This window comes from Ovis aries, chromosome 21 (genome assembly GCF_016772045.2).
Source record: "Ovis aries strain OAR_USU_Benz2616 breed Rambouillet chromosome 21, ARS-UI_Ramb_v3.0, whole genome shotgun sequence".
NCBI classification, from domain to species: Eukaryota; Metazoa; Chordata; class Mammalia; order Artiodactyla; family Bovidae; genus Ovis; species Ovis aries.
In genome coordinates, this window is record NC_056074.1 from 35890643 (window position 1) to 35906487 (window position 15845).

General features: G+C 44.7%; 1 protein-coding gene across 1 annotated transcript; it reads right to left on the reverse strand.

Moving 5' to 3' along the window:
- Positions 1–564: 564 nt before the first annotated feature.
- LOC101106809 (pregnancy-associated glycoprotein 1-like) lies at positions 565–12501 on the reverse strand. The gene is given in 10 exon segments (XM_042238254.2): positions 565–874; positions 2550–2648; positions 2734–2777; positions 2780–2874; positions 4549–4665; positions 5580–5773; positions 6969–7087; positions 7183–7300; positions 8267–8417; positions 12369–12501. Coding segments are annotated over 10 exon segments (1188 nt in total). The 5' UTR covers positions 12470–12501; the 3' UTR covers positions 565–724.
- Between the last annotated feature and the right edge of the window lie 3344 nt (positions 12502–15845).

Sequence of the window (15845 nt, forward strand, 5' to 3'; positions counted from 1 at the left end):
GTTGTTATCTTTGGGGCTGCCTCTCCCCAGCTTCAGTCATGTAGTTCTAGAGGAAATGACAGTCATGTGTGCTGCTGGGTCAGGGCCAAAGACCATGTAAAGCCAGTCATAAGACCCCATGTCCCTGCCAGGATGGTTGATCTAAGGCTGTACATGTGATCTGACGTGGGTCATTCAGTGAATACCCTTGATTCTGATGTCTGCAATCTTCTTTCCTTACTAGGTGATGCCTTCAGGATTTAAAACCCTAGGGCAGGTAGCTTGGACTCCCTCACAAGGTGTAGAAGCCTTAAGGAAGAAAGTTGCCAGGCTAAGACCATCAAAGAAGAACAAACGGAAAGAGCGAGGATGAGAGAGAATTGATGACTTCTGATTGTTGGGTCCACTCACTGAGATCTTTGTATTTGCTCTGATTCTTGTGTCCTGGATTCCCAGAATCATTTCAATGAGTCTCTGTTTTCCTTGAAGCCAGTTGGAGTAGGGCTCCTCTCAATTTTGATTCAGGCTTGGTTCTAGATCATTTCTGATCTCTGTATACATCCCAGACACAAACAGAGGCAACCATTTTTTCAGCACCATTAAGAGTGAAACGCTTTATTCTTTACTGAGAATAGGGTGTACAGACCACCAAATACAGTTTGCCAGCATCATAGGCAAGAGTGCCCTAGTGTGAGTGAGTGTTTGCTTGGAGCGGCCTTACTGATTCCTGAACCACTCCAAGCATTTACACTGCCCGTGCCAGGCCAATCCTGTCATTTCCTCGATCAAAGACTGAGAAATACAGCCTCAGGAAGACGTCACCCAGGATCCAGGTCTCTGTAGATGAACTCACTTTGTTCTCTAGAAAGGCGGTAAAGCAGCGGCCTCTCAAATCCTGGGGGAGTCAGAGACACACACCAGTCAGCATGAGCCCTTACCGGTGACTCCCCACAATATCCAGATCCAGTACAATTATTTGTTTTATTTCCCTCTTTTGGTAAGTATCAAGGGGTTTTCTCAGCAGCATGGGATGTGAGAGTTCATCCAAAACCAGAGGGCCAAGACATGAGGGTGTCATGAGGAAGGATGTGGTGAGTGGAGGACTGGGAGTTGTGGAAACAGAGAAATGGAAAACAACAAAGTCCTACTGTAGAGCACAAGGAACTATAGTCAATATTCAGTGATAAACCACATGAAAAAGAATAAGAAAAAATATATATTTTTATGTATATAACTGAGTCACACTGCTGCACAGCAGAACTTAATGCAATACTGAAGATCAGCCACACTTCAATATAATTATTTAGAAAAGAACAAGAGTGTCCATAGTTCTTCTCACTCCCTGTTTCTTTCCTTCTGACTCCTGCTCCTTGTTTTCTTGGCAGAGAATGCTGGTTCTCCTCCTGTGTCCCCACATCTGTACTTTATTTAAAAACTTTATTTTGTATTGGAGTAAAGCTAGTTAACAATATTCTGAGTTTCAGATGGACAGTAAACAGACTCAACCGTATGTATTCAGGTATCCTGGTCCCAAAGACACCCCTCCCATCCATGCTGTCATATAATTGAGCGGAGTTCTCTGTGCTACACAGCACCTCATTGTTGGTTATCCATTTTAAATAGAGCAGTGCCCAAACACGTTCTTGAAGACTTAACTCAGGAACTCTGAGAAGTCTCCTTCAGCCCAGATGCAACCTCTTTGGCCACTCCAGGCTTGGGTGGGTAACGTACTCTTGTTCCCCATCCCCACTAGTCAGTCCCGAGCCCTCATCACCCTGAGTAAGTCCCCAGTGCCCCAGTGCAGAGCACCTTGGGATGCCATTTGCATGGAATCCAGTGCAGTTTTGCCTAGAACCAAGCAACCCTCCAGATGGCTCAATGAGTTTGTGGTTTTAGAATTCCTGAAATTCCCTCTCTTCCTGAAAGCCTTCTTTGAGCCCATCAGCCTGCTCTGAACTCTCTCAGGGAGCTGACATGAAGCCTCCACCCTGTGCCAGGGCTTAGCAGTCACCGTGCACCCTTTATTCACATTAGCATCCAACCTCCCCACAGAGAGGTCAGGTACCCCAACTCAGAAAGGAGGCACCTGGCCAGAGCAATGGGAAGATGCAGCTGAGAACTAGGCTGAGCATGTAATTTATCATCCAAAGCAGAAAAACCTTATGCTGGGACATCACACTGACTGTCATCACACTGACTGTCCCCAGCCATTCTCCTTGTAACATGGCCTATTTAAGGGACTGCTAGAGCTGACTTCCATGTTCATGCACCTAAGGGTTCAGATTGAATTGAAGCTCTTAGAGGAGTGTGGACCTTAGTGTTCCCCTCTCCTGACTCCCACCATGCCATATGGTGTGGTATCTCCACATTTATTTCAGGAAGATCAGTGTCCCACATGGCCCTTTAGTGTCAAGCGATTGGTTTCGTGGGAGGCATTGGCCCAGCCACAAGGCTCAGCAGCATCTGCAATGGTGTGGCATGGCCTCCAGAGGGCGCCCTCCTCCCAGCAGGAGCCCAAGGGTTCCTGCAAGCTTCAGTTTGAGAACCAACCCTCTGTATTGTCCCCTCACCTTGAGGATGTAAGCTCGACCTGGCACTGGGTAGTTGATGCCGTTGATGGTGAAGATAATAGAAGGCAGGGTATTGATCACAGAACATGAAACGTAGTACTGTTAGAGAGAGAGAGAGAGGTTGGCCCTGGAGATCCTTGTTGTGTGTGGAGACTGCAAGTGAGCCTGGGACATGACCCTTCACCTGGGAACGCCGTTGCCTGGCGCCGATGAGCTTCTGTATGTTTTTACCAGTCTTTCTGGGCCTTCGATTGCTGATGTCCCAGTGTCAACAACGGCCTCACAGCCAGCAGAACAAGCAACAACATTTCTTCTCATGGTGATGCTGAGAGACAAAGGAAGAAAGCGGGCATCAAGGTCACTCTGAGTCTCCCCAGAGTTGTCCCCTTCCCGACTGTCTCCTAAACAGCCTTCATCTCTTGCCCTCTTTTCCTTTGCTCTCGACACAGCACCTTTCCTGACATCCTTGAATGCAGTGCTTGAATACACCAGGATCTTTTGTACCTTGACACAAGCTGGTCTTCCTTCCTAGAAGACTCCACTCCACTTTGAATAGCAAATTTCTTCACATTTTCCAGACTCCAGCTTAATTGTATTGTTTTTGGGAAGTCTTTCCCCCGGTGGTTATCAATCTCCTGTCTTGGTCACTCTCTGTAGACCCTTCCTCATGTCTGCTGCTGCTGCTGTTGCTAACTCACTTCAGTCGTGTCCGACTCTGTGCGACCTCATAGAGGGCAGCCCACCAGGCTCCGCCGACCCTGGGATTTTCCAGCAAGAGTACTGAAGTGGGTTGCCATTGCCTTCTCCTCCTCATGTCTAGCATGTACCAAAGTCACAATTCACTATGTGGGCGAGTCACTTCATGTACATCTGCCTTCTTAGATGTGAGGGCGAGTTTTATTCTCCTTGCCTCACTAAAGTGCCTGGCATACAGTGGATGCCCAATGCTTGTCTGTTCAGTGAATGAATGAAGACTGAGAAAATAATAAGAAACCTCCAGCGAGCTGTATCTGATGGGAAACAAATAACAGGTCGCACACAGAGTGAAGATGGAGATTCGCTAGGGAAGCAGATTCTCATAGTAGGGGGAGAGAGGGGCTCCTCTGGGAGAGGGTGTCTCCCAGCACTGCTCCTACAACCAGCTCAGACCCTGAGACCCTGGCCAGGAACTACCTGACTAGTCCACAGAAACTTCAAAGGACGGGTCAGCTTTTGTCTGAGGGTATCACACAGAATCTTATTAATTATGCCTCTTGTCCTCAGGTCACTCCTGGATCCCACCTTCCTGATTCTGTCTTAAAGCCCCTGTCCCACTGTGTGCCCAAGAATGTGGGGTGTCTTTTTATTAGTTGTTTTCATGTCTTAAGACTGCAACCAACCTCTTTCCACTGCTAGGTAGCTGCTCCCTAAGACCAGTTTTCCCCATTTTCTTAGGGCTTTCTCTGTTTTTAAACTGATATTTATCTGTACTGAGAACTTCCTATGTCCTAGGTACCCCTGGACTGTTAGTCATCTTATTATAACTCTGTTCAGGCTGGAGAAATTCTCCCTGATCCTCTGTTCACCACACTATAGAGTCCTCTAACCATGCTCTCCACCTCAAAGGGCAGTGGGTGCAGCTCTCTCCCAGCTGCACAGACCTCTCTGGACCCTTTTAGGACCCTGGTCAGAGCCTTGCTCAGAAGGCCTGGGGATTATGAACCCATGGGTTGTTTGTGTATCTATGTGCTTGTGTGTTTGTCTGTATGTGTGTTTCTATGTGTCTCTGTGTGTGCTTGTGTGTCTCTGACTAGCAATGCATGTTTATATGTGTCTCTGTATAGGTTTATATGTGTCTGCTCGTGTGTTTCCATGTGTCTGTCTGTCTGTCTGTGTTGTTGTGGGTGGTGTATATGTCTCTGTGACTGTGTGTCTGAGAATGCATTTGTATGTGTCTGCCTGTGTCCATGTACAGTAGCTGGAGCATCACTTGGGCTGACCCTCAGAGGGAGAGGCTTACCGGTCCATGTGTACAACCCAGTCGGCGGCTTCGATCAATGGTACCCAGTTGAGCTCTCCCTTGTAGTAGCGGTGGTCCACCCCACCAAACATCACCACACTGCCCTCCCGTTCATCTCTGTAGAGAGAAGTGATGGGGGCGATCCTTGGAGGACAGTAACAATAGCACTGTCTGGGAGCTGTGCTGGTTCACCCATCAAGGCCCTAATAAGGTCCCCATGTACAGATGCAGAAATCGAGTCTAGGAGAGATTGAAATCCAGACTGAGGTCTGTTACTAGCTAATGAGTGGCACGGAGGAGGTTAGAAGCTGAATCACTTGGCTGGGCTCCACCCACTATGTCTTCTGTAGACACCCTGGACCTCCAGCGACCTCAGACACCCTCAGAGGACAGGGTGCTGAAGCATTTGGCTTTCCACTTGTCCACCTTGTCATTTTTTCAGGAAAATCAAGGCCTGGGAGTTCTAAGCGTGTGGGTTCAGGTCACCCAGAGTTGGCTCCACTGGCCTGTGACCTCTACTGTCCACAGGGCCCCACACTCAGAAGGGACCCAACCTCTGTTCTCCCTGTCTTGAAATGCTTAATATTTCTTGAAAAAGGGACCCACACTTTTGTGTTCCACACTTTCATTTCTCACTCGCTCCACAAATTGGATAGCTGGTCCTGGGCTCTCAGTGAAATGCTAATGAGGAAGGAGAGATATCCACCATCATTCTCCTTCCTTCCTTATCAAATTCATAAACAAATCCTAATGCCTTTCCTTCAACTTGTTTCCTGTTGCATTCCATTAGCCTTCTTCCTCACTCACCCCCTAGACAATGTTACTGGTCTTGAGCCCAGGGGTAGGGTTGTGTTCCAATAACATTTTATTTATAAAAGCCAGGGGTGAAGCCAGTTGGGCCCTGGGGCCATAATTATCCTGGGCTAGATTGTCTCTCAGGATACTTCTCTATCAAGTGTTCTATAATTTTCATGCAACTGAAAGCATCTTACAGCTAATTTGGAGAAAGGGATCGTCCATCTCAGACTTACTTGCTCAAGTAGAAGGCAAAAACAGGCTCAGATATGGCACCTTCATTCTTCAGTTTGTCAAAGATGGGGATGGCTCCAGAGATGGAGAGGTTGGGGTAGTTCAAGCCCAAGATACCATCATAACTTCGGCCCTCCAACCACTTTTCCTTCACAGTTATACCAAATGGCTGATCAGTACTTACAAGGTCCCCAATCTGTCGGAGAGAATAGTGTTCCCACTTACAGATACGTGAAGTGGGGCCAGGACTGGGCTGGGGTGCATTGCCATTATTTCCTCAGAAAAGAATTGAGGCTGAGCTATGTCTTTCATGGCCCACAGAGGGTTAGACCTAGCTGGGACGGGAATTTGGGCTACATTTGAGAGGCTGTGAATTTTAAAACATCTTCCACTCTGAAAAACACCACCTGAATGAGTCAAATTGGCCTCGTGGCTTCTGTGCAGGTGGGGCAACCAAGAGTCAGGCCAGTACCCATTGGTGCCACCTTATGGACAAAACAATCGAGAGCAAGAGAGCCTTCTCTTTGACATCACTGTGACCTGCATTCTCTGTAATGTACTGTGGATTCTGCATCTGTCCAGGAAGACAAAACCAAAAACACAATCTTGCTTGCAAGAATCTATGAAGTTATTACCTGGGTAATTCACTTTTTGGGATATTTGTATATTTCTGTGAGTGTGTATGAGAGAGAAAGAGAGAGGGGGAACTACTCAAGTATTTGGGGGAGACAGGCCATCGTTTATTAGACTTTCAAGGGTCCTCTAGAGTGAGAACTCATTAATCATGCCCCTTGACTTCTCAGGCCCCCAGTTTCCCACTCTGGATACCTGAAGCCCTAGACTGCCCCCCAGGAACCCCAGATCAGTTTTATCCTTTCCCCAAACACCCTACAGCAACTTCAGTCCTGAAAAGACAGCCTAACTCCACCTTTTACCACATGTGTGCCCTCAGCAAGGCCCTTGCTGTCTGCACCTCAGTTTCCTCATATGTCTCATGAGCTAGTCAGAGTAACTGCTTTGTGGGATATAGCAGTAATCCTGCTATGTTGCAGGATTTAACCAGTTACCACCTGAAAGTGCCTGGAACAGTCTGTGAATATATAAGTGGCTGCTTTTATCCCTTCTTCTCGCTCCCAGCAAAATGAACCTTGAACAGCTCATGGGCAGAGGAGCTGCAAGTCCACACCTCAAGCCACTCTCTGGGTTAGCTAATTTGTTTGCTCATGTGTCACCATGGGCACTGCCTCCCCAGAGACATGATCCTGTGGATAAGATGGCCAATATCTGTGAGAGTTAGGCTAGGAAGGGTCCTGCCAGATGGACCTGCATCTGTTTTGCAAACAGTGGTCACTCCATAGCCAGTCCTGACTCAGCATTTGTTACACTGTTACCCGAACTGTGTCATGAACAACAACTGCTTTAACTCTCCCGGAACCATAGCTGATCCTGAAGGTCTTATTGGTAGGCCGGAAGGTGGAAGACTGACGATGTCTGAATTTAACATTTGTAGCTGCAACACAAGAGATGAGTGTCATTAGGTGCCAAGGATGAAAACAGGGTGACAGGGCAAGTGAAGGATGGTCCGGGTATCGGGTCTGTACTCACCACAGACTTGACTAGTGCAAAAGTCGGACGCCACCCACAATTCAGATGAGCCTGTGTCAAAGACAACCTGGAATTCCTGAGGGGGTGTTCCAATGGTGATGTTACCCATGTATTGCATCTACAGGGAGAAGGAGGGAGTGGGTTAGTGCAGAACTGACTACCCTCTATTCCCACACTGAGGCCTCCCTCTGGGTATCACATATCTCTTGAGATCACTTTCTAACCACCATGCAGCTCACAGGCTTTGGTCACAGATGTATCTGCATTTGATATATTTTTCCTGTGCTACATTGTATGCAGGATATTGACTCTACGACCAGGCGCTGAAGTGGTACCTCCTGCATGGGAAGCCCAGAGGCATACACACTGGGCCTCCAGGACTGCTGGACACCCATGGAATTCTGAGGAGCTCTGTAGTCTCTTCAAAGCCAACTTTAGCATCGCTTCTCCAGGAGGTCCTTCCTGATCAACCTCAGCCACTCCCTCCGAACTCAGACCACATCTAATCAACAGCACACAGTTGACCCTTTCATTTGACGTGTATTTACTCTTTGCCTATCTCTCAGGCTGGCATTGGCATTCTTCAAGACATCTTGAAGACAAAATAAGCCCTTTTTCTAATTTAAAAACAGGAACCACAGTGATTCTTATGGCCATACTCAGAATACAGGTTCAGTAACTTTTTACTGCTGTCGTTCTTGCATCTCTGGCAACTGAATTCCCCTACCTGGGGATACACAATTGCTTTGCAGTTGGTTCTGCCTTTTGATAAGTGATGGTTCACTCTTCATCTGTAATTGAGTGGCTACTTAGTTCAGAAGGAACTATCGCACTCAAACTAATGACACATCTTTCACACACAAATGGATGTTTACCTGTCACCTGGTTATTGCCGGGCCCAGTCACAAAGAACAACAGTTGAGGATGAGAGTGCCTTCTCCTCTGGGTGGGGTCCCTGTTTCCCACTGTTTCTGCCTTCTGCAGGAACACAACCCCATCATCCCACCTAGCACCTCCAGATGAGCCCCAGTGTCAGGCTAGGCCACCAGGGGCGCTGTGAGCACCATCCTCCCAAAATACTCACATCCTTGGTGTTTCTCAGCGGGTGAGTAGTTAGATTTGAGCCACGAAAAGAAATCTGGGACAGTTTGTAAGTATGCTCCTTCAGGAAACTGTTCAGTATGTTTTTCCCACTGATGGTATTTCTCATGGTCTTCACTCTCCTTAGAGGTATTCTTTCACCGAGCATCCGACAAAGAAAACAAAGAAAATGCTACAATTAGCTGTCAGTGTTAAGGTATAACTGTCATTGTAATGTCCATGTGTATTTTCTAATCACTTTTATGAGGCACCTTATTATCAGAAGTTTATGCATATACCATGGCAAAGACATAGATTGAATACAGGTTCTGTTCTGCAATTTTGGGTAAGACATATGACCATGTGTGTCTCAGTCTTCCCTTTGGTAAAATGGTGGAATGTGCAAATACAAACCCTCCAAATAGAACATCTTGGTGATAAGTGAAGTGATGGATATAAGGTACCTGATAAATAGGAAGCCTCACAATGACATCCATTAGCATTGCTATTGCCATTCCACTCATTCCTTCTCATAGAACCTCAAGGAAGGAGGTAGAAGGGGACTCTTATCCTCTTTTACAAGGGAGCAATTTGAAATGGAAGAAGTTTCTAAATTGGCTGTGGACACACTGCTTGTCAGGTACAAAACAGTGCAAAACAGTATATCTTTCTCCAAGTTGAAAGAGAAGAGAGAGTTGAAAAAGAATGCAAGATGTAAGGAACAAGTAAGGGAAATTCAGAGGCTTGAGAAGGAAGTAAGAGTCAAAGAAAGATTAAAAGAAAACAACATGAAGAGAAATACACTCCCAGTGACTTCCAAAGAGATGGAGAGATAAATGACAGCAATACAGAGGTACTCACTGAAATAGACAGGAAAAAAGAGGACATGTTGAAAAAAATGTAAACAAGTGCTATTCCACAGGACCACAACATCTGCATAGACTGTGCACTGAACAGTTGCAAGGAGTTGCATTTTCAATAGGTCATGACATGACTGGACCCAAAGATTTGTTCAACCCAAATCTACACCAAGACCTTGGGATCCACAGTTCTTATAGCAAGTTCAGTTCAGTTCAGTCACTCAGTCGTGTCCGACTCTTTGTGGCCCCATGAATCACAGCACGCCAGGCCTCTCTGTCCATCACAGACTCCTAGACTACACTCAGACTCACATCCATCGAGTCAGTCACACCATCCAGCCATCTCATCCTCTGTCGTCCCCTTCTCCTCCTACCCCCAATCTCTCCCAGCATCAAAGTCTTTTCCAATGAGTCAACTCTTCACATGAGGTGGCCAAAGCCCTGGAGTTTCAGGTTTAGCATCATTCCTTCCAAAGAAATCCCAGGGCTGATCTCCTTCAGAATGGACTGGTTGGATCTCCTTGCAGTCCAAGGGACTCTCAAGAGTCTTCTCCAACACCACAGTTCAAACGCATCAATTCTTCAGCGCTCAGCCTTAACAGTCCACTCTCACATCCATACATGACCACAGGAAAACCATAGCCTTGACTAGATGGACCTTAGTCGGAAAACTAATGTCTCTGCTTTTGAATATGCTATCTAGGTTGGTCATAACTTTCTTCCAAGGAGTAAGTGTCTTTTAATTTCATGGCTGCAATCACCATCTGCAGTGATTTTGGAGCCCAAAAAAATAAAGTCTGACACTGTTTCCACTGTTTTCTCATCTATTTCCCATGAAGTGATGGGACCGGATGCCATGATCTTTGTTTTCTGAATGCTGAGCTTTAAGCCAACTTTTTCACTCTCCTCTTTCACTTTCATCAAGAGGCTCTTTAGTTCCTCTTCACTTTCTGCCATAAGAGTGGTGTCATCTGCATATCTGAGGTGACTGATATTTCTCCCAGCAATCTTGATTCCAGCTTGTGTTTCTTCCAGTCCAGCGTTTCTCATGATGTACTCTGCATAGAAGTTAAATAAACAGGATGACAGTATACAGCCTTGACGTACTCCTTTCCTATTTGGAACCAGTCTGTTGTTCCATGCCAGGTCTAACTGTTGCTTCCTGAGCTGCATACAGATTTCTCAAGAAGCAGGTCAGGTGGTCTGGTGTTCCCATCTCTTTCAGAATTTTCCACAGTTTATTGTGATCCACACAGTCAAAGACTTTGGCATAGTCAATAAAGCAGAAATAGGTGTTTTTCTAGAACTCTCTTGCTTTTTTCCATGATCCAGAGGATGTTGGCAATTTGATCTCTGGTTCCTCTGCCTTTTCTAAAACCAGCTTGAACATCAGGGAGTTCGCGGTTCACGTATTGCTGAAGCCTGGCTTGGAGAATTTTAAGCATTACTTTACTAGCATGTGAGATGAGTGAAATTGTGCAGTAGTGTGAGCATTCTTTGGCATTGCCTTTCTTTGGAATTGGAATGAAAACTGACCTTTTCCAGTCCTGTGACCACCGCTGAGTTTCCCAAATTTGCTGGCATATTGAGTGCAGCACTTTCACAGCATCATCTTTCAGGATTTGAAACAGCTCAACTGGAATTCCATCACCTCCACTAGTTTTGTTCATAGTGATGCTTTCTAAGGCCCACTTGACTTCACATTCCAGGATGTCTGGCTCTAGATGAGTGATCACACCATCGTGATTATCCAGGTCGTGATGATCTTTTCTGTACAGTTCTTCCATGTATTCTTGCCACCTCTTCTTAATATCTTTGGCTTCTGTTAGGTCCATACCATTTCTGTCCTTTATCGAGCCCATCTTTGCATGAAATGTTCCCTTGGTATCTCTAATTTTCTTGAAGATATCTCTAGTCTTTCCCATTCTGTTCTTTTCCTCTATTTCTTTGCATTGATCGCTGAAGAAGGCTTTCTTATCTCTTCTTGCTATTCTTTGGAACTCTGCATTCAGATGCTTATATCTTTCCTTTTCTCCTTTGCTTTTCACTACTCTTCATTTCACAGCTATTTACCTCCCCAGAAAGCCAGTTTGCTTTTTTGCATTTCTTTTCCATGGGGATTGTCTTGATCCCTGTCTCCTGTACAATGTCACAAACCTCATTCCATAGTTCATGAGGCACTCTATCTATCATATCTAGTCCCTTAAATCTATTTATCACTTCTGCTGTATAATCATAAGAGATTTGATTTAGGTTATACCTGAATGGTCTAGTGGTTTTCCCTACTTTCTTCAATTTCAGTCTGAATTTGGTAATGAGGAGTTCATGATCTGAGCCACAGTCAGCTCCTGGTCTTGTTTTTGTTGACTGTATAGAGCTTCTCCATTTTTGGCTGCAAAGAATATGATCAATCTGATCTCAGTATTGACCATCTGGTGATGTCCATGTATAGAGTCTTCTCTTGCGTTGTTAGAAGAGGGTGTTTGCTACTACCCTGTGCATTTTCTTGGCCAAACTCTGTTGTCTTTGCCCTGCTTCATTCCACATTCTAAGGCCAAATTTGCCTGTTACTCCAGCTGTTTCTTGACTTCCTACTTCTGCATTCCAGTCCTCTGTAATGAAAAGGCCATCTTTTGGGGGTGTTAGTTCTAAAAGGTCTTGTAGGTCTTCATAGAACCATTCAACTTCAGCTTCTTCAGTGTTACTGGTTGGGGCATAGACTTGGATTACTGTGATATTGAATGGTTTGCCTTGGAAATGAACAGAGATCATTCTGTCAATTTGAGATTGCATCCAAGTACTGCATTTCGGACTCTTTTATTGACCATGATGGCTACTCCATTTCTTCTGAGGGATTCCTGCCCACAGTAATAGATATAATGGTCGTCTGAGTTAAATTCACCCATTCCAGTCCATTTTAGTTCACTGATTTCTAGAATGTCAATGTTCACTCTTGCCATCTCTTGTTTGACCACTTCCAATTTGCCTTGATTAATGGACCTGACATTCCAGGTTCCTATGCAATATTGCTCTTTACAGCATCAGACCTTGCTTCTATCACCAGTCACATCCACAGCTGAGTATTGTTTTTGCTTTGGCAAGTTACTTATCAATAAGTAAGAGATGAACTTTAAGACTCTTAGGGAAAGATTCCATTCCCTTCCAAACCTGATGGTTGGAAGAATAATCAGATAAACAGAAAAATCCGAGAAAGAAACATGATGTGGCTTACAGTCCCATACTTACTTGACTATGCACTCTGAGAAGGCCACCAGCCCGAGGAGCACAAGCCACTTCATGCTTCTTTCCTGGCTCCAAGTACTCAGGGAAGTTTGGGTTCTTAGCATGTAGTGGTGATCAGGAGCCCCTGGTTATATATGCTCTGACCTACTCTAGTTTTCCCCTTTAGGCCACTAAAAGATCTGAAAAAAACACAAAAGTCTCGATAAAATCTTTACCTTCATCAGTGTCCTTGTTGAGTGGCCTTTGAAGTTTTTCAGAATACAGAGAATTGAACTGTAATCTCTTCTTTGAAGCTTGGCTGAAAAATCAAACTGACCAACATGGACATCTAAGTGTAAACTCTATTTGCGACATGCAGGCTTAGTTGCTCAGTGGCATGTGGGATCTTAGTTCTCTGCAACTTAGTTCACAGGAACAAAACTTTGCCGTTTGCAAATGCTTTGCATTGCAAAGTAGATCCTTAACCACTGGGCCACCAAAGAAGTCGCTATATTTACCTTTTAATACGTATTACATGTTTATCATTTTGGGTACTGTTCATTCCCCCTGTAGATCCAGATTTTCACTTGGTTTTAAATTCCTTCTGACTTGAAACCTTTAAAAAAACATTTATTACATTAGTCTGTTGGTGGTGATGCAGTCTTGTAGTTTTTGTATGTCTGAGAAATTATTTTATCTTGTTTTTGATATGTATTTTCCTTGGGTATAGAATTCTGAGTCATCTCAGCATTTAAGATGTGGTGCCAGTGTCCTCTGGCTAACATTGTTTCATTTGCCTAACCTGCTGTCATCCCCATTTTTTGTTCTACTGTGTCTGCTTTACCTTCTGGTTACATTTCTTTGGTTGATTGTCTTAAACCATCAGTTACGAGGTGCCTTTGTATAGTTGTCGTATTTCTTGTCATTGAATTCATTGAGCTTCTTTGTTGATGGGTTTAAAGCTTTCATCATTCCTGGAAATTTTTCAGCCAGTAATTATGAAGTTCTTTGCTCTATTCTCTTGTCATTCACTTGCTGTGAGATTCTATTTACATATATTTTAGCACTCTTAAAGTTACTTCAAAGCTCTCTGATGCACAATTAATTATTTTCCCACAGTCTTTGCATTTCTATTTCACTTGTCTCTGTTTAACATACTCAATATTCTTCAGCTTCATGAATATAAGGATTATTGATGTAGTAAGCATTTTAGTGTCCTTCCCTGCTAATTATGTCATATGTATTTTACTTGTGTTTTTGCTAATTGATTTTTCCCTCATTATGGATATTTTCTTGCGTCTTTATACATCTGGATTTTTCTCCTTTAATTACCTTACAATATTGAGATGAAACTAGAACAAATACTTTCACAATTTACATGGAAATTTTAAATTGGATTGTGGATGTGGCCACTTTACCTTTGGATGCTGTAACAAAAAAAAAAAAGAGAGGCAAAAGAGGTAGGGACAGAGATCCGTCCCAGGAAGGGAGTCTTTAAAAAGAGAGAAGTTTCCAAACACCAGGAAACACTCTCACTGCCGAGTCTATGGCGAGCCTTAGAACCTCAGAGGACAACATAAGTGAGAGGAAAAACAAATAAATAATTTAAACCCACAGATTACATGCCCAACTGTAACTCCCAGCAGAGAAGCAGCACAGACGCCTGCATCCGCCACTAGCAAGAGGAGGCTGGGCAGGGAGGTGCGGGCTATATTGCTTAGAGTAAGGACTGGGCCTGAATGCCCCGAAGGCAATCTGAGGGAACTAACTTCAGATAGCAAACCAGACCCTGAGATAGCTATCGAAGTGAAAAGCCCTAAGATAAGACACTGCCAGGCCAGCTCACTGAAAAAAGGACTGAGCAGAGCTAACCAGCTGTGGACCGGCCCTTCCCCTGCCAGAGAGAGAGGAGTGAGGGCAGCCAGAGCTGGAAGGGGGCAATCGCAGCCCCAGAGAGGCATCATCTACCAAACTGCAAGCAGGTTTCATTGCTAACCAAGATTTCTTCGGATTCTGGGTGGTCAACATCTGCCTGAGAAGGTGTGTCGGTTGTACACCCAGAAAACCGAGCAGCAGGGAAGGGAGAGGCAATAAGTCTCAGCGACTGTGCTCACCAAACACCTGGTCTCCTGAACGGCTCAGATCTGGGAACGGCACAAAACGCAGGTCAAACCGAGTCTGCACCTTTGAGGAGTACCCAAGTACCTGAGCCTGAGCAGCTTAGACTGGGAAGTGCATGCAACCCAGGACCCGCCTCAGACAATTCCCGGCAGAGCAACCTAGAGCCTGAGCAGTGTAGACAGGGAAAGCATACACACCGTGAGCGGGGGCAAATGCAGTATGGCTGAATTACCGCCATGACACAGCCAGTGTTATCTACTGGCAACGTCCCTCCCTCTCCACAGCACGACTGAACAAGTGAGCCTAAAAAATTGTCTACCACCACCCCATTGGGTCAGGGCAGAAATTATACACTGAGGAGACCAGCAAACAGAAGAAGGTAAAACAGAGGGAACTGCCCTGAAAGTGACAGGTGCAGTAGATTAAAACCCCACAGTTAGCATGGACTACATAGGAAGGGGCCTATAGCTCTTTAGAAGTATAAGCTGGATGAAGGAACTATCTGAAAGTGAACTGACCCCACGCTGTCCACAACAACACCACAGAAAGTTCTAGATATATTTTTACTATTTTCATTCTTTAAATTTAATTTTTTTTATTTTTAAGACCTCTACTACTCCTTTAATTTTCTTTTTTATAACCTACTATTAGTTTGAAAAAGAGACCTTATTTCTTAAAGCAAAATTCATATATATATATATATATATATATTATCATTTTTGTGACTTTGTTTTTTTCCTTTAATATTGTATTTTTGAGACTCCAAATCTACTCTAGATTTTTAATCTTTGCTTTCTGGTATTTGTTAACAATTTTGTACCTTTAAGAACCCAATCTTCAGTAATCATTTTTACTTGGGAGCGAGATCACTGGCCTGATTGCTCTCTTCCCCTTTGGATCTCCTTTTTCTCCACCAGATTGCCTCTATCTCCTTCCTCCCCGTTCTCTTATCTACCCAACTCTGTGAATCTCTTTGTGTGTTCCAGACTGTGGAGAACACTTAGGGAACTGATTACTGGCTGGATCTGTCTCTCTCCTTTTGATTCACCTCTTTATCCCCCTGGCCACCTCTGCCTCTTTCCTCCTTCTTTTCTTCTCTGTATAACTCTGTGAACATCTCTGAGGGATCCAGACTGTGAAGAGCACATAAGGAAGTGATTACTGGCTAGCTTGCTCTCTCGCCTTTTGATTCCCCCTCTTCTCCTCCTGGTCACCTCTATCTCTATCTTCCCTCTTCTCTTCTCTGTGTAATTATGTGAACAACTCTGAGGGATCCAGACTGTGCAAAACACGTAGGAAGTGACTGCTGGCTAGTTGGTTCTCGCCTGTTTTGATTACCTCTCTTCTACTCCTGGTCACCTCTATCTCCCTCCTCCCTCT